The sequence below is a fragment of the Asparagus officinalis genome, unplaced genomic scaffold, assembly GCF_001876935.1.
Source record: "Asparagus officinalis unplaced genomic scaffold, Aspof.V1 AsparagusV1_Un350, whole genome shotgun sequence".
In the NCBI taxonomy this organism is placed as follows: Eukaryota; Viridiplantae; Streptophyta; class Magnoliopsida; order Asparagales; family Asparagaceae; genus Asparagus; species Asparagus officinalis.
Window position 1 is genome coordinate 194,067 of NW_017972615.1, and position 23,067 is coordinate 217,133.

Here is a 23,067-nt window from a genome sequence, read left to right on the forward strand (position 1 = left end):
TACAACCTTACATATGGTGTCGTAGGAGATGCGATGGGAGATAAAGATGTAAAACCCTGTATTTTTTTTATGAAGTTATGTGAATTTTTTGTGATAAATAATTTTTATTGTGTTAAATAGCTTGAGGTCATGGATATACTTGATAACAAGCTATTAGAGATGTATGAGTGTATATGTGTAGAGTTTTGTGCATGGGTGTTTGCAGATAAACAAGACATGCACGAAACTGGATATTGTCTGCTCAGTCCACTTATCAGTCGACTGATGAGTCGACCTATGAGTCGACTGACGGGCTGTTTTCGGGTTTGTTTTCAGTTGCGGGTTTGGTTGGGTTTTGTTTAGGTTTTAACCGTATTATATATATATATTCTTTTACCCGAAACCAACCCAAAATCCATCAGATCTCAGAGAAACCCTAGCCCCTCTCTCTCCCCTCAAACCTTAGCTTCGTTGTTGGAGATTTTTGGGGAATTTTCGGAGGATTTGCAGCAGGATTTTGTGGTTCTGTCGAAGGAGGATCGATTCCTCGAGGGTTCAGGAGTTTTACAGTACATCAGAGGTGAGTAACATCTCGCCCAGCCCTATACCCACTGTTTGTATAATTTTATTGACTTTTATTTCGGATTTATTGAGCCTAAATAATTATTTTGTGTATAAAAGTAGATCTTTATAGCATATGATGCGAGAAATCAAATTTTTAGTTTATAAAAAGCTCACCAACAATTTTTAATATAGAGATCTAGATCTGAAACAACTTAAATAAGAGTTTAAAGTTCCGTTTTATTGTCTTTAAAGTGTTTAAATCATGAGTATACATGTTTCGTATTCTTGGTGATGGTTTTACATATTAAAATGTTGTTTTAAACTGGGTAATATATGTTAGAACATGTAATTTTAAGCTTGGGATATAATAATGTTACAAACAAATATCGTATGCGAAACTATAAATCTGTCTGCTCAATCGACCCATCAGTCGACTTATCGGTCGACTTATGAGTCGACTGATGAGTCAACCAATGAGTCGACTGACGGGAAATTTACATCTTTCTTTTCTGTTTATCAGGACAACCAAAGAGTCGACCGATGATCCCAGTCGACTCATGAGCCGACTGATGAGGAAATTTCCAGTTTTCCTTGGTTTGGATCTGTTTGGATCTGTTTGGGTTGTTTCAGTTCAACCGAAATTTGTTTGGACATGTTTACTGTTATTGTGTGCTTCCATGTGAACGAGGAGTCACCTCGAATATCTGATTTTAGAAATTTATTGTTTATTATGCATCTCTGCATGTGAGATGACTTACAAACACGAGTTTTGATTTGCACACCGAGACATGTGTGAAGTTAGTGTATATGCATCTTTTCATATATTGCATTTAGTCCATGTGTTGGGTAATTATTATATGTAGTCCATGTGTTGGACATTCATCAAATTCAGTCCATGTGTTGGACATATATTTTTATCAGTCCATGTGTTGGACAATTTACATATGCAGTCCATGTGTTGGACATCCACTACATCTAGTTTTAGTCCATGTGTTGGACACCAGTTTAGACCTTGAGTGTGACACTTATACTTACATAGGTTGGACATGACACTTATGTGAGTTGTGACATGACACAGTATTTTAAGTTCTGAGATGGGTTGTCTTCTTTTTTATTATTGTTCCTGTATTAGATTTCGGGTTTGGTGTTTAGGGATTTACAATTTGAGGTACAAGGTATATACATGAGGATTTCCTTGTTTGGATTATTTCGCTCGACGTACCTATGCTCGTGTTGTAATTTCCTAAATACTAAAATCCTCTTATTGTTAGGGATTTACAATTTAAGCTACAAGGTATATACATGAGGGTTTCCTTATTTGGATTATTTCGCTCGACGAACCTATGCTCGTGTTGTAATTTCCTAAATAGGATCAGTGATTTTATGTATATATATGTATTAAGTGTATTTTCTGTATACAACGAGCCCTATCCCTTGGGGTTGGTTGTGATGTTGCTCTCTAACGTTTTGACGCTCGTTGTCCCTCCCCTTTCAGGTAACGAGCCAGGTGCCCGGAGAGTCGCAGATTGATGGCGATGCACTTTAGTGATTCAGCTGTCTATTTTAGTTATATTTTTCTTTTGAGCTCCACTGAAGACTTTTGTTTAGACATTTGAGGGTTTTATTCTAGAAGTTGTAAAGGTTGTGTGCCTTATTTCCTCTTATTCAGACATTTTGTATTTGAGACTTGTTGAGAAACTCCAGTTTGTTTATTTCAGACATTGACTTGTATTTCGGTATGTTAGATGATGGAATATTAATTTGATCTCTATTATTTCATCAGTTGACTCTTGTATTATCTTTTACTTGCTTTTGTCCCTACATCTGTTATTGACTCTACTAGAGATATGGTAATTATGATGGTGAAACATGTTATTGCATGGTGTTGTGCATTACAGGTTTGACATTCTTGGTTTCACCTTGGACTGCAGCCTTGTGTGAACCCAGGGGCGTCTCAGTTGGTATCAGAGCTCTAGTTCCAGTATCCTTAGGATCATTCTGTGTCGAGTCGTGGAGCTAGGTTAGAGTTTCCTAGGATTCATGTATAGAGTTTGCTAAGGATTTCCTAGTATGAGTGAGGACGATATATGCGTATATCTCAAAATTTGAGGATATTTTTTTATGACAATATATATATATCATATCATGAGAGAAGAGAGGAATATGGGTATACTTGGGCCCAATGTGATCCTTGGTATTGATTGTGGACACATCTTGTCGCATACCATCACATCCTGGAGTGGTGAGGGCTCCATCTTCTTAGGTGTGCAATGTATGGACAAGATGTGTCCACATCAGCTACCAAGGATCCTTGGTAGCGAGTATACCATTTTTCTGCATATATATATATATACTATATATATATATTATATATAAATTTATAATATATATATATATATTATATCATATAAATATATATATATAGATATTATATAATTTGAGAATTTTTTTTATGACAACTATTTTATGTTGATTGAAGGTATCTGCGTGAATACTATATGTTATGAATTCGTATTGTGGTACGTTATATATATATATATATATATATATATTTGTTATCTCATTTACTGTGATAATTAAGCTCTCTTTTTTATGTTATAAATATCGAAACGAGGATGTGGTCGAGCTAAAACTCGTACCTGGAGAGCTGGGCATGCAGAGCCGAGCCGCATCAGGCACCACTATATTTGATTGACTTCATGGCACCGTTAGCAGCAAGATCTTACAACACTTGAGGAGCAAGAGATGTATCTGTTTCCATCAGTAGTACCACTTTCAGGAGTTCCATCACCGGTTGTACCCGTCGTGAAAGTAAAGAGGCAAATTTATGAAGGCACCACCACCACAATTAGCTGTTTATAGAGCCACAGAGCATGAGTTAGATGTATTCAGCATTGAGGACATAGCTGGATGATAGCAACGACATCAAGATTTTTGTCGGGGTAGCAAATTATCACCTATTTGGGAGAATTTTTGTCAATACTTCAACAAGCAGTTAGAGCTAGTCTAAGTAAAGTAGGGAGATATACCCGTGGTGAAGGAAGAAATCAAAACCAGAATATTAACAATGACAATGACAATAGAACTATTATAGAATCTAGAGAATCCTAGCAGCGGAAGAATGATTTTTACCAAGCAACAAGGACAATATAAGAAAGGAGCACGATATGATTCGAGAGCGCCAAAGTAGCACAGAGTTCGAAGTACATATTACAATCACAACAAGATCGAATAAAGAGCGAAAGATTTGTCGCAGTACACCAGAAGGAAGCTAGCATGATAAAGGTCACGGTCGATAGTCTTAGAGTCACAATTTCGGCCAGCAGCGGGGATATAGAGACACTACTTGTTAATCCGAGGATTTAGGGGCCAGCAGGCCAGATTTGCATTAGCCAGAAGTCTGAGGGACAGATTCGTGCAGTTCAGGAGGTTCGTCAGGGGCAGATAGTTCCGTATTCTCCAGCACTAACAGCAGAGCAGTCTTCAGCCACAGTCAGAGTATATGTGATAGTACTGCGAGACCATAGAGCTAGCGGAGCAGTGGCGGAGGGTACGTTCCTTGTGAATTCTTTTCCCGTCTGTATTCTCTTTGATTCGGGAGCTTCGCATTCCTTCATTTTGTATGCTTTTATGACTAGACTCCAGCTCGTAGCTCAGCCTTTAGACACCCCTTTATCAGTTTCCACCCCTTTAGGTGAGGTATCGCTTCTGGAGAGCGTTTGTAGGAGGTGTACTATCAGTTTAGACGAGTCAGAGTTTGTTGTCGATTTGATAGTGTTGCATATGTCTGGGTTCGATGTTATCCTTGGTATGGATTGGTTGTCTTCCTACCATGTTAGTATTGACTGCTTTGCGAAGACGTTCGATGTTATCCTTGGTATGGATTGGTTGTCTTCCTACCATGTTAGTATTGACTGCTTTGCGAAGACCGTCGATTTGCGAGCTTCTGATGGGTCCGAGATGATCATAGCAACCTCTCAGGGCAACCGTTTTGCAGAGTCGTTTCTGGCGTACATCGAGGAGGTGATGTGACGGGATCAGAGTATTGATTTATTAGAGACTAGAGTTGTCTCAGAGTATCAGGATGTCTTTCAGGACATACCTGGGTTACCTTCATCTTACGTTTATTTTTAGACTTCTGAAGAGTCCAATTCTTATCCTGAAGAAGGTCAGGATATACCCACATTATTTCGTCTCTCACCATAGTGAGAGAGATCAAGCCTTGCCTTTGCTGGTTTAGGCGGTCATAATTTACCACCTCCATTCTCACAATAGGAATGGGGACAATGCGGTCTTGAGCTTGAAATTCTAGCATTGAGCCAAATTGGAGAATCACCATGTTGGTGGTGACTTTCTTTTGCTCCGGTTTGAGCTTGAGAATTCTTGACTCGACGAATATTTAGATCTTATCCTTGAGGATATATCAATTCTTCACTGGATGTCCCAACATTCTGTGATAAAGGCAATAGTTGGGGTTATCGATCTTTCTGACTTCTTCGGGGGGTCAAGCTTCTGGGAGCTTCAGACGATTCCCTTTGTTGGGCACATGGACAATAGCGATTTTTTGAATGAATAACTACGTTGAAAGTTCTTCCTTGGCTCTTTTTACTGGTTGTTATTAGAATTCTAAACCCTAATTGCGAAAGTCTCTTTAACCTTCGGTTGTGAAGTCTATCCTTATTTGCCTCTATTGCCCTTGAATTTGGTGCGAGGCTCGAACTTGTTGAAACGTTCTTATGATTTTTTGCTATCTCAGCCTATCCCATCAAATCCTTCCATGTGTGGGCAATAATAGCACCCATGTGAGCTTCAATTCGTGCCACAAAATTATGCCGGCAAGTATGAAGTAACATAGGAAGAGGCATATCTCAACATCATTAATGTCAGATTGCGGTATCTTTTGATATATTCTCTGACCGCCTCACTTTCGCTTTTCTCCTTGGAAAGGAGATTAGCCATAATAACATCAGATTGCTCCTCATGTAATTACGGGAGGAACATTGATTCTAAATCTTCCCATGATCTGATTAAGCCTTCGGGCAAGTTCTGAAACCAATCAAAGGCTACTCCCTAGAGGGTGCTAATGAATATACGTGCCTTAATGGTATCATTGCACATTATGTTTCTGGTTTGCTAATGAAAGTAGCAGATATATTGGTTTGGGGAACCTTTGCCATCAAACGTATGTAATGTAGGTGGTTTGAATTTTATCGGATAGGAAAACATGTCCCACTCAACCGGATAAGGTCAAGTAATTCCAACCTTCTTGAGCTTAGTTCATAGAGATGGGACAATGAGCTACTTCTGAATGTCCTCCAAGGCTTTTTGTTTCTTGTTTGGCTTTGAAGGTAGTGTTGCTTCTGATCTTGCATGTTCAAAATCTACGTCGTCTTGATGATCTTGATCTTCTTCTGGGGGGATCTTTGCCAATTGGCCTTTTCACTTTAGAAAAACTTGGTTGAGGTTGAGATACCAACAAGAATTGTTTAAGCATCTCTTCTAGACGTCCGACTCGCTCATCTGAGTCCTTCTTTTGAGCTACCATTTGAGCAAGAATATCTTCTTGGTCTGTCATATCTACCTCACACCTTTATTCTTGACTTGAACTAGGTGTTACATTTGATGCTATGGTAGAGTTGGCATTGCTAGAGGTGGGTTGGTTCATAAGAGATGAAGTTTGTGATGTCTGCATTGTGACGAAAGAGTAGTCGAAAGGAATTGTCGCTCTTCTTCTTAACCTGGTGTTGCGATACACACCATCAGCTTCTGGTAGTACAGATCCAATGTCAAGAGAATAAACTAGATCAGGTGAGCTATCTATGCTTTCTTCCTCATCTTTGGAAGTTATACTTGTCATGTTGACAGTGAATACTTGTGCTCTACCCGTTTGAGCACGTCGTCGTTGTTTAGTCCAAACCTCTAAAGATTTAGGACATTGACTAAGACAGCTAAAGACCGATTCCTTTTCAGGAATAGCTTTGTATTGGCAACTCTTTTGAATTGCAGAGACCACTTCTCTGAGGGTCGCACAATGCTAACATTGGTGAGCTCTCTTCAGGATATGAATTCTCTTAGATCAATATTGGTCTCAATGCCAACTTTGCGAGTTTTGGCCTTATAGAGTGAACATCGCTAACGTCGATGGTGGCCAAATTTTTGCCTAGTGAAATCATCAATGATGATTTTGTTCCCTTGAGGGAATTTAGATGATGAGTTATTCCCATTCTTAGCTTCTATCATGGAAGCATAGCAAGCGTCGCAAGACGCTTTAAATTGAGCTCCTAAAGGAGTCGTGGACTATTGTTCGAGATCAACAGATGTTATAATATCATGACCTTCACTCGAGGTGAGAGTCAAATTCTCTTCATTCTTGGCAAAGTTTGTTTGGCATCTTCGACGAAGCTAGCCTTTTCACACGCGGGGGTCATTTTAAACCCGAGATTCGCGCTATGGTGAATTTTTATGATAACTGTGTACATTTTCCATTAAGCAGATTTGGTTCATGGAGATAGATTTCTTAAACTTTATTTAATCAAATTTAATGACCAGCGTTTCAGCAAAAACCTGAGGGTCTTAGTGTCGGTGTGCGACACAATTTTCTCGTCAGAGGTCCCCAGTACAGTTGCCATCCTATTTTGGATTTTTTTAATATTGTAATTATCTTAGATTATAATAGAATGAATAAAAATGAAACAAAGGAAAATTTTGTTTTTCTTGCAAGTTCTTTTCTATGTGCTAATTGAGCGTCAATCTTGTACTCTATTGGCGTACCGTCTAAGACTTAGGTCTTTTGCTGTAGGTGCAAACTTAGTGGTTTGGAAGACAGCTTTGTCTTCTCTTGACACTTTCACTTGATTGAATTGCCAATACGATGATAAGAATCTCTCTCTCCATGTGAGTTGATCTCTCTAGGCTTTGGTTTGATCTCCTAGATGGATAGACCTTCTTAGATTTTTCCCAATTCTCGGATCCTTCTTGAATAAATGATCTACCCTCCTTTTATAGGCTAAAAGAGAGAGTTAATGACCCCTTAATTGTGTGTTAAGTGGCCATTATAATAGGAGATAATAGGGAGTGGTTATTCCCTGAAAATAGCTCCTAAAACAGCTATCTGGCGGGCTTCATGGGCTTGGTAAAGTTCACTGAAGACGTGGGCGGATGTTGCTGAAGTTATAAGCGAAGGTCACTGTGGATGTGGGCGAGTCTTCTTTGAAAGTGGATAACTTGGTCAACTTGAGTTGACGTGGGCGGAGTTCATTAGTTGGCGAACTCCACCCACGAGTTTGAATTTAATACAGAATTTGACACTAGGTTTGGCCAACTGATGATGCTTTTTGACTCGTCCTGGGGTGTGTTTTGGTAGTTGACTCGCTTTTAAATTGGTTGAGTCATGTTGATATGGGTTGTTTAGCAAGGTTCATTTCAATCATCAGATGACCTTCGCTATAGCTTGTTGTGGGCTGGACTTTAGGCCTATTTAAAGTGTTTAGCCCATGGGCATTCACTTTTTAGATCCAAGCTGATCATTAGCCTAAGTGAAAATATGTTTTGACCGTCTACAATTGGATGGACTATGACTAATATAAAAGGGATTAGTCCAACCATCATTCAACACCAAATCCATTTAATAGATAATACTAAATCTATTAGGGTTCCCCAGTGTAGGTTGAACCTAGTAATGAAAGAAGCAATTAGGAAATATATTTTAAAATATCTTGATAATGAGATCATTTATCCCGTTTTGGATAGTTCCCGGGTGAGTCCAGTTCAAGTAGTTCCAAAGAAGTTACGGATCACCATGATCTAAAATGATGCTAATTAGTTAATTCCCACTTGAATCTAAATCGGATGGCGAGATTGCATTGATTATAGGAAACTCAACTTAGCCTCTCGAAAAGATCACTTCCCTCTTCCATTCACAAACCAAATGCTTGAACATTTTTCCGGACGAGTTCTACTATGGTTATTCAGGTTACAATCAAATTCTTATTGCCCCTAAAGATCAAGAAAAAAATCACTTTCACATGCCCGTATGGAAGTTTTACCTACAGTCGCATATTCTTTGGGTTATGCAATGCTACCGCCACTTTTCAATGATGCATGATCAGTATCTTTTCTCAATATGGTTGAATGATTCCTAGATATTTTTATGCAAGATATCTTGATATTTGGTGACTTATTTTCTAGGTGTTTGCATCATGTCAAACTTGTCCTAACCTCGTATAGGAAGAAAAATCTAATTCTCAATTGGGACAAATGTCACCTAATGGTCAAACATGGTATTGTCTTAGGGTATGCAGTTTTCAATCAGGGTATAGAAGTTGATGAAGCTAAGGCACATCTTATTTCTAACCTTCCTCCCAAAATTGTCAAGGATGTTAGACCATTGCTTGGTCGAGCTAGTTTTTACCGATGGTTCATTAAAGACTCCAGCAAAATTGCTAGGCCTTTAACTAAACTTTTAGCTAAGGATACACCCTCCTATTTCTCTCTTGAATGCATTGAGGAATTTGATCAAAAGGAGATAACACAACTCTTATTATCCATGCACTGGATTGGACCCTATCATTTGAGTTAATTTATGATGCATCCGATTTTATAACTGGTGTTGTCTTAGTATAATAGATAGATATAAAACATTATGTGATCTACTATGCAAGTAGGATACTAAACGGTGCACAATAAAATTACTCCATCGCAGAGAATGAGTTTCTAGATGTAACGGGGCATAAAAGTATACCTCTAGAGTTGCAAGTGCACAACCATCAAGTTATAGTATAAAAAATTATTGATCCCACGAGGAAGGTGTTTGTAGGAGAAAATCAAAGTCGGTTCTTATGTTGTGTGTGTGACAATTAGGAGTGATGGATATGATTGTGGAGACATAAAGACAGTGAGAATGATTGTAAGTAAATAAAAACAAAACAAGATTGAGAGTGGAGAGATAAACAGTGGATGTGATAAAGTGTAAGTGTAAATAAAACTAACAAAAGGGAAGAAAAAAAGATGAAGCAAATAAAATTAAGAAACAAATAAGAGAAAAATCAAGAATAAAGAGGAAAATAAAGAAAATAAAAGATGGAGGATTCAATTAGAGATATGAGAAATCTAGAATTGAACCCACTAGCTAGTAGTTTTATGCAATTTCTAGAGTTCCCACAAGTACTAGTTCCACATCTTTAAAAAAATGCAATTCCCTAGAGGGTTCTAGCCTCAAGGAGAATTAAAGAAAGAAAAAATAAACAAAAATAAAAACTAAACCCAAGAGGGTTCTAGACTCAAGGCCAATAGTGTAAGAAAATAAAATCAAAACTACAAAATAAATTGCAAGAAATAAATATAAGATTTTAAAGAAAGAATGTAAAGACGTGAAAGTAAACCTACTCTATTAAGCATAAAAATAAATCTAAGGTAAGAGGGTTCTAGCCACTTTGCTATTTAAGCAAGAAAAGAAAGTAAAATAGAAATTTATTAACAAAGAGAAAATTTGCATCCTAAGAGGGTTATAACCTCTAGGTGATAGCAAACCTTCCTCTTGATCTTCATCTTCATCTCACCTTCATCTTCATAATCAAACAAAGAGAAGAAAAGAAAAATATGAAGATGTGAAAATATTTCTTTATTAATTATAACAAAAAGTTATAATTTGGAAGATCTTCTCAATTAAGAGTAACCCTCCTCTCCAAAAGGAGTTTTTTATAAAATATTTCACACCCTAACCCCCTCACTCTCTACCCCTATTTATAGCCTCCAATAATGAATGAGAGTTGTTGGATTAAACTTGCTTCCTAAATTAATCAATTTCAACCTTTAAATCGTAACTGTATATTTGATATCGATACTAGTATCGATTTAGGTACCGATACTGATATCAATGCAGGTATCGATACTTATATCGATACCGGTATCGATACTTGTATCAAAAATCTGACTTGACAGATGGCTTCATCTCGTCGAGATAGACTATTTTCATATATTATATGTTAAATTCCCTTCCAGACTGGGAGATATTATTGTTTCTTTGTGGCCAACAATCTTGAATATGATTTTTTTCATATTAGATTTTTATTTTCTCCGGCTTCTATAGGCTTCTTGGCTTGACCCTGTGCTTCAATAAAATGTTACAAAATAAGAAAGTTATAGTCTTTTGGCTTTTATTCATTATTTCTTTATTAATCTACAAATTAAGATAAAAATAATTATTAGTAGTATATTTATTCATGTGAAATAGATAACGAGGGTATAAAATTATAATAAAAATGTGATTATCAAATACCCCCACACCTAAACTTTTGCTAGTCCTCTAGCAATGAAAGAAAATAAAAGAGAAGAAAAAAAATCCTAACTCACTTTCACAAGAATCGCGGTTGTATTTAGCCCATACAACAAGTCTTTAAACCCCTAGGTTACCCTAGTGGACGAGTTGTAGTCTCGTGAGGGTTTGTAGTGAATATACTCACAAAATTTGGTCAACTTGCCTATTTAAAGAAGCTAGTGAATAATTAATTTACTGGATATATTTAGACATTCTAATTGAAGCTAGTTATTACTCAAGAAAACGTTTTTATAAATAACTCTAATGGCCTGTTTGGATGGAGGATAGAGAGGGGGAGGGGAAGAGAAATGTAATTTTAACCTTGTTTGGGAGTTGCATTTAGGAGGGTAGAGGAGGGGAATGTAGGGCAAATTTGTGCCAAAATATTACACCCCAAATTAGGGAGTAATGAAGGGGAATGAAAGGAAGGAGAATTTTTTCCCCTTCCTTCCCTTCTCTATAAGTGAACTCCCGAACATACCATAAAGTAAATCTCATAGAAAATCTTTTCATTATAGTTATACAAAATCAAGTCTAACTTAAAAATTTAATTTAAAAGTTTTAAAAAGAACATACTAACTCTTTGTTTTAAACAATTTTCAAGTCGATTAATAAAAATTATTTTTCAAGACTATACAAATATAACTATATATATAAAAACATTGTTAGTATGTATATGTGTGTGTGTGTATATATATATATAATTCATTGGTGATTTTTTTCTACTTTATCGGGCTTTCTAAGTGACAATTTAATGAGTTTTGTATATATATATATATTTTCACTCTTTATTCATTGGTGATTTTTTTCTACTTTATCGGGCTTTCTAAGTGACAATTTAATGAGTTTTGGGCCAATGAATCCCAACCCAATTGGGCTTAGGTCATTAAGTATGGAAATACTCATTTTGCTTAATTACTCGGTCAATTTAGGCTTTATAAGATAGAATCAACTTGAATTCAAGAGTTTTTTTTTTCCCCCATTTTTCGGACTCTTGTTTTTGCAAAGTTAGTCTCTTCTAATTTTCATGGAAGAATGAAAGAAAGTGCTACCTTTTATCTCCCAGCAGGCTCCATTGGATTTTTGCCTTTTCATGATAAAAAGAGATTTTAGATTGGAATAACAAACTATAGTCCTTCAGATATCTTTTCTCTAGATTAATCAATCCAGAATCCCTTAGATTATTATGAAGTAATTTCTGTACATTCTCAATATTCTGTATAGCTTTCGCCACCCTCTCAAGATTCTAAAGAGTGTACACATAGTGCAGCCTTTAACCCTCTTCTACCGTACTCTATTAATAATGGGAAGAAAGAGCGCATGAGAAGTCCACATTTTATAGAATCGAAAAGGTTTCTTACATTCATTTTTGTCTTCAAAGACGGTCATGAACCTTGATGAATGATCAGAAGCTCCGGCTCGGAATTAATCAGCCTGGCCTGCAGTAGAACTCATCACCCAGTGATCATTGACTAGAGATCTATCTAATCCGCACCAAATTCTATCTGACACCTGAAAACCCTTTCATTTCATGATCCTGGACGGACCGCCACATTATCCTCTGATGACAACACATCATTAAAATATCACTTATTAGCAGTGGCAGATGACATATGCAGTTTATTCAGAGAGCCCACTCTTTCCTCAGCTGGTTAGATGCATAAACTCCTGTCACCCAGCAACGTCCCCTTCCTTCTCTGGAGATAATTTCACAAGTAATGCATTGATTAGTGGTAGAATGAATACAAGAGAGATCCAGAATGGATCTGCTTCATAGCACCCACAATCTATCATTAGCAGCCTCATTATAATTAACAGATTCCCTCATACACTCCTGCTTCAATTCCCAGATTACAAAAGAACCACAATCATTGACATATACATGATAGCCATAGCTGACGAGACGAACAATTTCCTCCAATATTATGGGCACTGAATCCACCACTGAAACTAAGATGCACTATACTATTATAGATGGGTATAAACATTAGGGTCTTAATCTGCTTTAGGAGCTGATCAGGGCTTTTTCTCTCTTGTCCATGGACCTTCAAGTCTCTCTCCACACACTGAACAGATGTAGCAAGAGAAGCTCTTTTCACATATTTGTCAAACATCAAACCCTTCCAATTAAAATTACAAGTGCATCATTGTATGTTACTGTGTTTAACACCAGTAAACAGTATATGTCTGCTTTTGTCAAGGATTTTTCCACCCTCTAGCTCATAATGACCATGCATCATTTTGCGTTCAAGTGATCAGTCAATGACTACAAAACGATGTAAAAGCCATATCTGAGACCAAGTTGACACTGTGGAGATTTCAAGAAAAAAATTTCTAGCCTTTCTTCATTAAGGAAGAATGAAAATGCTACTCATAAGTACAAAAACATTAAGAACTGATTTCTGCATTAATACTCTTGGTACTATACAATGATGTCAACGAATTGATTTTTGTTGAAAATGTTATAACACTATTCAAGAAGCTTATTACATGTTCCAACCCCAACAGCTGCAGCGAGGTGCCATGCAGCATGGAGATAAGGAGTTTGCGGGAAGCAATCATCCGCAATGAACAGGGCACCACCTAACAGAGATGATACCGCATGAAGATTGTGTGCCATCTTTAGCTCTGGTTTCGTGGATGCTCTTCTTGCAAATGCAACCTGAGAAAAGTAAACAATTTTGGAAGAAAAAAAATCCTTCAATTGATTATTGCAACATGAATACTTTAGGATTAACTGCAGATTCACCCCCTAGATTATGTTATTAGCGGTTACACCACTGAAATTCAGCTGACATTATTTCCCAAGTAAGGTAGAAATGTACCGCTTCGATAACAGCAACATTTTCATTAGGTACCAAGAGTACTTTATATGCTTAAATAGACAATATGGAAAGGGAATACTATGAAGTTTCTTACTGTCCAGTCATCCCTAGTTTTGGTCCAAGAGAGAGACAGAAAGATTTCGAAGGAAGTGCCTATTCAGTATTCACCTTTGTTTGTATAGCAAGATTGTATTAACTGAGACTCCACCTGGATTTTAAAATATTCCCATTCATAAATATCCAGATATTCCGATCTAATTATATTTAACATATGATTTATCACACAGATGATCTACATAAACAGAGATAATAGAATTGAAAGCCTGGTACCAGCTTAGTATATCATGGAAAGTCCTCAGATAATGTTAATATTTCTAGTGATATCGCTAAGTAAAACTATAGATGCTTGGTACCTAGAAGAGATTTACCTCCATCATTCCAGTGTGAACAGCTGAAACCATCAGAGGCTGAATGGGCAAAAGAAATGTTGAAGCTGCCATTAACAGTCGAGGATTCTCATCCCGCAGAGCTCCTGAAAGACACTGCACGAAATCAATAGTACATTAGCCACATTGAGATATCCTTGTGCTAATATGAAGAAAATTATTGTAAATATTAATCAAAGTTAAGTTCAGTTCTCCACCCTCTTTTACAGTAAAAGTTTAAACATTTTACTCCAGCAAAAGAAAATCAGCAGATAACATTCAAGTAACACTCACATGTTGATGAATATACTTCTTTAAAAGATTAGATGGAGGACAATATTGTCTTTCTCAAACCTTATTTCTGGAATTTGCTTTCATACAACGAGATGTTTTCATATTGTCCAAAACATCTCTTGCGACTCCATCGTAGATTACCAAAGATGACTAAGAAATTTTGAAACATTGCAGTTAAGTAGATTATGGAATATGACAGTGTTTGTCAGCTGCTCAGAAAAGAACACCAATGAACAACTGTGTTGTCTAGGACATTAAAAAGGCATAACTTATTCCAGGACAGTTTGTTTTCTTGTTGTCCAAAACAGCTCTCAAGAGAAAGGTGTAAATTTTCCGGAAACTGTTAAGATAGGTTACTCACTATGAGAACATTATTCATCTTCTCAGAAAACAAACCCCTGAATAAAGAAGCTGTGTTCTAGTAGAAAGTTAAAGGTATAAATAGATGTTGATACTAAAGTTTCAGGTAATCCATAAGCATGGGTAATCATGCCCACCTACCAACAGCACAAAAGGCTTTTCTGTGAGTAGTACCATACGTTACTTTTGTTATCGCCAACTATTGTATTCCTACTAGATTTATTTCGAATGAGAAAGAACTATGGTAAAAAAAAAATTCTGTAGTTGGACATATGAGAAGGAAGAACATAGGAAAGGTTGGATTTCTGTGTGCATGCATTAGACGTTGCAGTTATCGGAAAAGTTTAATTTTATAAAATTATGTAATGTGGGAGGCTGCCCTTTATCACGTACATGTGAATAATATTAGTTTGGAAAGTCTAAAGGAAAATATCTTGTTTATGATGCTTTTTTACCTTAGTGTAAAAATATTGTGTTATAATCAGGTGCACCAAGAAAGTATTACTTAGAAGAAAATGCCAACGAATAACAAAATATGTACGGAAGACTTATAACTTGCAGCTGTTTGGAATGTGGTAATGCGACAAAAAGTTTTATAAACAATGTCAAGAGTTATTTTCCAACTAACTTTGGAAAAAAGAGGCATGAAAAAGTGATTATGATAGAATAAGGTTACACTTGCAATATTTGAAATATTATAGTCTGATTCTTTAATGACTGCATGCACAAGTGAATTGAATCTCAAGATTGAATACAGGACAGATACAATAAATTTCATTAACATGACAAATTATAAACTATAAAATAATGTCCATGGATGTGACAATTCCTAAAATCTAGGAAACAGGCGTTTCATGGAAGTAGAAAATATATACACAGGTATAGATAATTAGATATTTAATAAATCAATTACATTAAAATGGTTAGATACAATGTAATGGCCATTGTCACTCTACATGGTGTAATTCATGAAAAAATAAAAAAAAATAAGGACACACAAGTCCTTTTATGACATCATAAGGTAATGTCGAAGAAAGAACAAGTACTCGTGTTTATTGTTTGCACAAGTCTTCGGTTTCGGTCGAGATCTTAAGTAAAATTCTATGTGAATTGACCTAAATTGCCGAATAATAGTAATTAGTTTTAATGCAACAGCATTTATTGGAAAACATGATGCACATTTCATATGGTTTCTCTCATTGTCCTCTCCATCAACTGTCTAGCCAAAACCATATTTTTTTAGGTTCTCTTATGTCAGTAATCGAGAAGCTACAGTGCCAACCCTAGATGAAAAAGGTTAATAACCACAACAAAATAATAACAAATCTATACACTAAAAGTACTGTCATTCTTGGTTATATGATAGGTATTATTCTGTAGCTTCGCGTCATAATTTTACACTATACTAAAGGAAGCCCTTTCGGAGGTCTCATATTTCATTCTTTCTTATCAACTGTCCTTGTGAAAAATATTTACGTCATTTCTTATGGGTTCTATCTTCACTGGACAATAGTTGAGCATAAAGTAACAATTTCAAGTTTTCCATGGAATTATTGTAATTGATGTGATGTCTCTTAAACATATGATCTTGTTGCATTTCAAACTATCTGAAACTGAAGATATGTGACCAAACTACTTAATAATATATTTATATGCATCTACTATAAACAAATTATTCTGTTTACTGTTGATAATAGAGATTTTCCATAAAACAATTTACTTTTCAGATTGAAGTATGATTAGTAGCTTATTTTGGTACAAATCATGTGCATGATAAGCTGTGGAGCTGGCCATTTTAATTAAAGGCCATGCTGATTAAGATTCTTAAGGGGTGTGTTTATTCACAACCAGGTTCCATTTCCGTCTCCTTTAAAGGTTAAATTGAGTAAGATAACTTACAAGAGTAGTTGCTGCTATCATCGTATAGTCTGCCCATCTCAAGTATTTTCTGGCTTTCCCTCTAGATAAATGGTATAAACTTGAAGCAACCCCAACACCAATTAATGAATTGGCATACAGAGTGGTTTTCAGATTCTTTCTGCAAGCATCAACAGTCAATTTCTCATATTTTTTTTCTTAAGCAACATTGGAAAAAAAAATGAAATTCTCACTATCTAGTTCAAGAGAATGTACCTTGGAGCCTGAGATCCAAGAATAATAAAAGGTAATGAAGTTAAAACATTAGCAATAGTTTCTGCAATGTGCCGATCACCTAAAAGAGAGGATGAAAAGCAAATTTCAGTCTTTATCTACAGGAGAGCGTTTGGAAATTGAACATACAAGAAATAGGACAATCTTCACTATCATACCATGCAAACAACAGCGAATAGGTCTCAAGCATGATGGCCTCTGCTGCCATATTCTTCTAAATACATAAATGTATGCTAATTAGTTATTTTTATATCCACAGTAGCATGAGATAGTGGAAATTTCAGCAGTCAAAGAATTATGTAACTGAAAATAATTTTGACTTCTTACCGCAATAGCAATCTTTGACTTGTTTCCACAATTTCCGAGTCTTCAGAAGTCGTTCTGTCCTTACAAAGATGTCTCCCAACTGTAAATGGATTTTGGTATACGAGTTGCACACCATGAATCTCTTTTAGAGATGTAGAATGCTTTTTCAAAGAGTTCGATGCATCATCGACTCCCATGGATTCCTAGTTGATTACTCCTGGCTGCAAGTGAATTTTTCTGAGTGATAGTATGATGGACATTGGAGCATAAATAATACAACTAAAATACTATGGTGAAATCAAATGAAATAAAGATTGAATAGATGAATTTAGTACTTGAATATTATCAACATAAACCAACACGGTACAATTAAGCAAACATGCTATGGAAATTTCAGAAGGTTCCATTTTGGCCAGACTTGAACATGTTTTCTCTGATCTTCAGTAGTTCCCGAGTTAGTCTAAAAAACAATCGAATTTATAGAATTTGCAAACCGATAACAGTATTTAGCCATATGAAGCAAATGAAATGATGTAAACCACAGTTAACTTATGAAGTGAATTGATAAAACAAGAAAAGCAATAAGAGCATAAACAGTGTTTTACTTTTATTTGTTAGTCAACTAGAGAGTTTCTGGGCTGCAAAGGGCCACGAGACAGAGTAAACTAATTATGAGACCATATCAATTCAAAAGGAGTGCCTACTTTTGAGTTGAGTTCATCACACAACCATCTAATCATCTTTTAGTAAGGGACTAAGTTACCATCTTCATGTTTTTACTAGACCAAACCCACACTTGAAACTTAGTCTATCCACATGCCGATGTATTGGACCACCACGACAAAAAACTGCATCACAATTGAGAGCAAGTATGAAGCATGTGAATCAAAGAGAACCTTAATCCATGTTGGATGAGATTACAGCACTTCCATATATAATATTACATATGCTCCACACTGGGTTCTAACCAATGCAAACAAAGTCTTAAAGTGATGTAAACATATAAAGACCCATAGAAAGATGGTCACCTAAGTTGCATGGAAACGGGTACGGGTACTAGTATGGGTACGGGTACGGTTACGGGCATGGGGCATGGCAAAATTATAAAATGTATGGTACGGGGACATGGCTATATATACATATATACACACACACACACAAATATATATGTGTGTGTGTGTATGCGCGCATGCGCGCGCGCACACACACACACGCGCGCGCGCGCGCACACACACACACACACACACACACACACACACACACACACACACACACACATATATATATATATATATATATATATATATATATATATATATATATATATATATATTTGAATTAATAATGTACATGAGATCATTTTTTCCGTTTCATGTGTCATTAGAATTAAAATTCTGATCACATTTTTAACTTTCTTTTATCATATTGATTATCATAAATTGGAAACAACTTTTTTTTAACTAGACATCCAAACGACCCTTTAACTATATAGTATATAGTTTTGAACTTGGGTATGGACTGAAATGAACCTGACTCATATCTAACTAGTTTTAAGAAACGGATGTGAAAAGCTATACGTCCAAGAAGCGTTTGATAAGTGTTTTAAATTAACACATATATCATATAATTGAGTACATGTTGTAATAAATGCATGCATATATTCAATAAATTAACACATATATCATATAATTGAGTACATGTTGTAATAAATGCATGCATATATTCAAGAAGTGTCCATGAAGTTTGGGTACTACATGTTGTAATAAATGCATGCATATATTCAAGAAGTGTCCATGAAGTTTGGGTACGGGAAAGTGTCACGTACGTGTCCAGTACAGGTATGGCTTCATTATAGAAGTACCCGGGTAACATAAATGGTCATTGATGTCACTTATTGATGTAAAGCCTCATGAGTCTTGACTACAGATCAGTTATGCAAACAAGCTAGGAACTATATCGATTAAGTAGGTATAACCTTATTTGAGTCATATGTAAGAACTTACTCAACCACGTGTTCATCTAGCCATCTTCTTGGTGGTGAACTTACTCCCACCCCCAACCCCCTGAGCCCTTCCTTGTGTCTTCAATAGACTAAACCCCAAGTTTAGAACTGAATGATTTATAGACAATCCAAATAGCACAAGACAATGTAACGAAAGAGAAAAAAATGACTTCACCTCAAAGGAGGAGGCTAGATATGAGTGGAAAAGGTACTTGTAATTTGGCATGATGTTTCATAAAACAATAAGGCGAAACTTCTACATCTTGATTCAAATCTTTCCCTTGTGGCCATCAGGAATTTGAGAATATATAAGATAGATAACTAGAAAGGAAGTAGGAATCGACGATTTGGTAATTTGGCATCCCAAAAGCAATCTAATAAACCAAAATGGTTAATGGGATGCTTGAACTTGACTGTGGTAATAGGTTTCTGTTCAATGAAAACAAAAATGGTAGCAGTCTAAGAGTAGAAATTTACAAAGATATTGTTAATAATAACCAAAGTTAGTAACTGTTTAAATGTTTCAGCTTTTTTATATTTCTTACTTGCTAGATGTACAACTTCTATTCGAAGACAGAAACCTCAAGTGCCAGTTGTGCAGACCAAACAATTTGTCCCGTGATTGTCGTATCTTTCTGTTAGATATAGGTGCCCTGCAGGCAATTATTGTATATTGTAACAGGACCTATATGTATATATAACATCCTTGTTCAAAATGATAGTATGCTATTTTGGTCAGATTTATCTGATGTTCTAAAAATACAGATAATGTCCTTAGAATAAATACTAGACTATCAGACATTTCGGATAGTGATCGTAATGAAGAGATCTGATTAGTCGGTAACGTATATTCTAAAATGTTCCTAGTTGATGAAGTGTTGAGATAGGACATCATCACTTTGGTTTAGACTAGTGTATGCTTTATTTCTCCTTTTGAAGGAGATGATCAATCTCTTAGATCATTGATGTGAGACATCAAGATACAGTATACAGGTGACTCATTAGTGAATGAGTTGACTGAACGACTCGCCGAGAACATCTAGTTGGTAATATACTTAACTGTCAAATAGAAGTTCTCAAGTGATATAGTACATAGTAGTCTCTTGACCTGAGGCATGAGTGCAATATCTTATATGTCAGTAAAGATGTATTTAGACTTTTACCTAACCACAGTTCTTATTGAATTGTGCATAACGGTTCTTGTTGGGTACATCCCGAGACATAAGTAGATATTGAGATGCCAAGAAGGGATTCGTCTCTCCCAGTATAGGGGTTGATGTCATAAGATTGTTTGATATAACTATAGCCTGGAAATCCTTGGCCAAGGTGAATAAGATAAACTGAGTGTCAGTTTGATCTTATAGGTTATGAGTTTAATATCAATAAACACTAATCAAGCTATTAGGGTTTGACAGTTTGCCATACCCTAGGCTCAATAGTTTGACATGGTTTGACGAAGAGACCGGACTGTACGGTATTATCATTGAGTGGTCCTGATAAAATTGGATAAGCATCTTGCAGACCTTTATCACAACTTATACCCGGGTGGTCTTCATGTGTAGCTAGCACCTCTGTTGTACTTATGGATATGATCCACTACCGAGTTTTTTAAGTTGGGCCCTAGAGTCACACCAAGCGCGTACTTGAATCCTATGAAACACAATTTATAGTGTGATGCGTATGATTGATACGCATATATGATTTCTTCCGGATACACATAAATAGTTATGTATATCGGTAAAATCGGAATGCTATGTACTTAGGAAATGAATTCCAGTATTTTTCCCACAAAGTTAACTTTTAGTCAACTAGTTGACTTTTTGGTCAACAGTTGACTTTTGGTCAACTCTTGATTTATTTGGTCATATAGTGACTAATTAGTTAAAGATTGGAATAATACTATATACCGTATTTATGAAATACTGTATTAGTGATAATAATTTGGTATTCTCATTTATGAAATACACATACCATGTATAATGAGTCATGAGATGAGTCACTTAGTGGTATGGTTTGAGCACATGGTTTATTAGCACATGGTTTTGAAATGTAATGATTCATAAGATGATTCATTGCATGACTCACTTGATTAATCATTAATTTTTGATGATCCATTGCATGACTCATAGGATGAGTCATTCATATCATGAACACATTTCACTCTATAAATATGAACTCTTTTTCTTATGGAAAGGTTAATGAAAAATTAGCTAAGTGTTTTTTTCCATAAGAGAATAAAAGAGAGCTCTCCTCTTACTAAACTTTAGCAATCTTTGAGCAAGAGGAAGTAGTAGGATTTTAAGAACCCCGGGGTGGATATCTTGTCTTGTGCCTTAAGAAGACTCTCATTTTATCAAGCCCACTTGAAGACTTGGAGATCCACTACGAGGAGATTTTCTACTACAAGGAGCAAGAGCTAGGGGTTATTCAATCTTCCATCGAATCACGCTACGAAAGTATGACTTTCTAACTCTTGTATGCTCACTTAATAATAAGGATCATGTTAGATTTAATTAGACGATCTATATGAATATTTCATGCTCTCTACATGCTTAGTATTTTTGTACATACATGTCTTCCGCTGTGTATTATGCATGTAGATATAGCACGATTTCCTTCACTTTCAACTGCAGCCTTGATCTCCAATGAGGTTTAGCTTAGGCAGGATGATCTTACATAATGATATGAAAAGTTTTGGGCTTGAATCACCAAATATCCATCAGCACAGAAATTTTTGGATTAAATTGCAGCGGTGTACTATTTCATGCTAATTCAAAAGGACATGAGTTCATAGTTGCATACCATTTCAATAAGTTTCCCTCATTTGGAGATCAAGGTGTCTCTAACTTTTTTCCTGAATGCACTGATTTATAACCTATCTGGTAAGAAAATTCATCTCAAGAATTATGTTCCAATTGTTCATCTCATTGACAAGTTTTCATTGATTTTCCAACATTCAAACCCATAAGACATGGGTCTTATGGGTGTTTAAATTGCAGCAATATAGAATTTTCACTTCAACTTCATTGGTATTTTGAGACAACAGTGTATTACAGCTACAATTCCCTAGCAATATATTCTTAAAATGATCCTTACTTAAAATGATGAACTTTTTACTTAAAATGATCACTCAGTCAAACTCACAACAAATGGGATTTGGTTGTCATTGTTGCAATCTAAAAGCACTCTGATGGGATCTCCAAGGCAATTTGTATGCTCATAGTTATTATAAAAAATATTTCCTACTTGTATCAATTCTTAAGAGTGAAATGTTAACAAGAAGAGCATTTCGCAACCCCTTGTTAGCGAGTCACAATTTCTACTTTTGATCAGACTTCCAAAATAAGTAATTGCAGCTTCGAACAATATTCTATACAAGGCCCCTCATACGCCAAACTAAACATACGATGCGATTAACACGGATCGTTCTAAAGGTAGACAAAATAACATAGCTAAAGGTGGTAGTCTTTTGCCCTCATGCAACTTTTCCATGTAATCAACAGTTCTCTCCTTTACGAGGATAATCCTGTTGGAAAATTGGAAAAGTAATTCATAGAATCAAAGTCTACATCTAAAACAAACACCTACAGGGTCTTTCTTGATGGTTCTCTCATCAAATTAAACGAGACTAGCCAAATACATTGAGTAATGTCCAAAACCCATGAATCATACCTACCAAAATTACTTCCTCTACCGCCCAATATTGGACTAAAATCGAAAAATACCATCTGGGTAAAGAGCAAAAAGAGCTCTAATCAATCGAATCACTTCATCAGCACAAGACAACAATTTGACACAGAGAGAGAGAGAGAGAGAGAGAGAGAGAGAGAGAGAGAGAGAGAGAGA

The 23,067-nt window shown here is 35.9% G+C and overlaps 1 protein-coding gene across 2 annotated transcripts in view; it reads right to left on the reverse strand.

The window, feature by feature from the left end:
• Positions 1-13,234: 13,234 nt before the first annotated feature.
• Positions 13,235-23,067, reverse strand: part of LOC109827671 — a 10,076-nt gene continuing 243 nt past the window's right edge. The window contains exons 2-7 of one of the 2 annotated variants that reach the window (XM_020394682.1): positions 17,241-17,440; positions 17,072-17,124; positions 16,896-16,974; positions 16,662-16,800; positions 14,112-14,225; positions 13,235-13,520 (exon numbers count right to left, since the gene is read on the reverse strand). In XM_020394682.1, the coding sequence (XP_020250271.1) occupies positions 13,329-13,520; positions 14,112-14,225; positions 16,662-16,800; positions 16,896-16,974; positions 17,072-17,124; positions 17,241-17,416 (753 nt within the window). In that variant the 5' untranslated portion in view covers positions 17,417-17,440 and the 3' untranslated portion in view covers positions 13,235-13,328. Of the gene's footprint in view, positions 13,521-14,111; positions 14,226-16,661; positions 16,801-16,895; positions 16,975-17,071; positions 17,128-17,240; positions 17,441-23,067 lie in introns of both variants that reach the window. The other variant, XM_020394681.1, reaches the window with a different exon arrangement.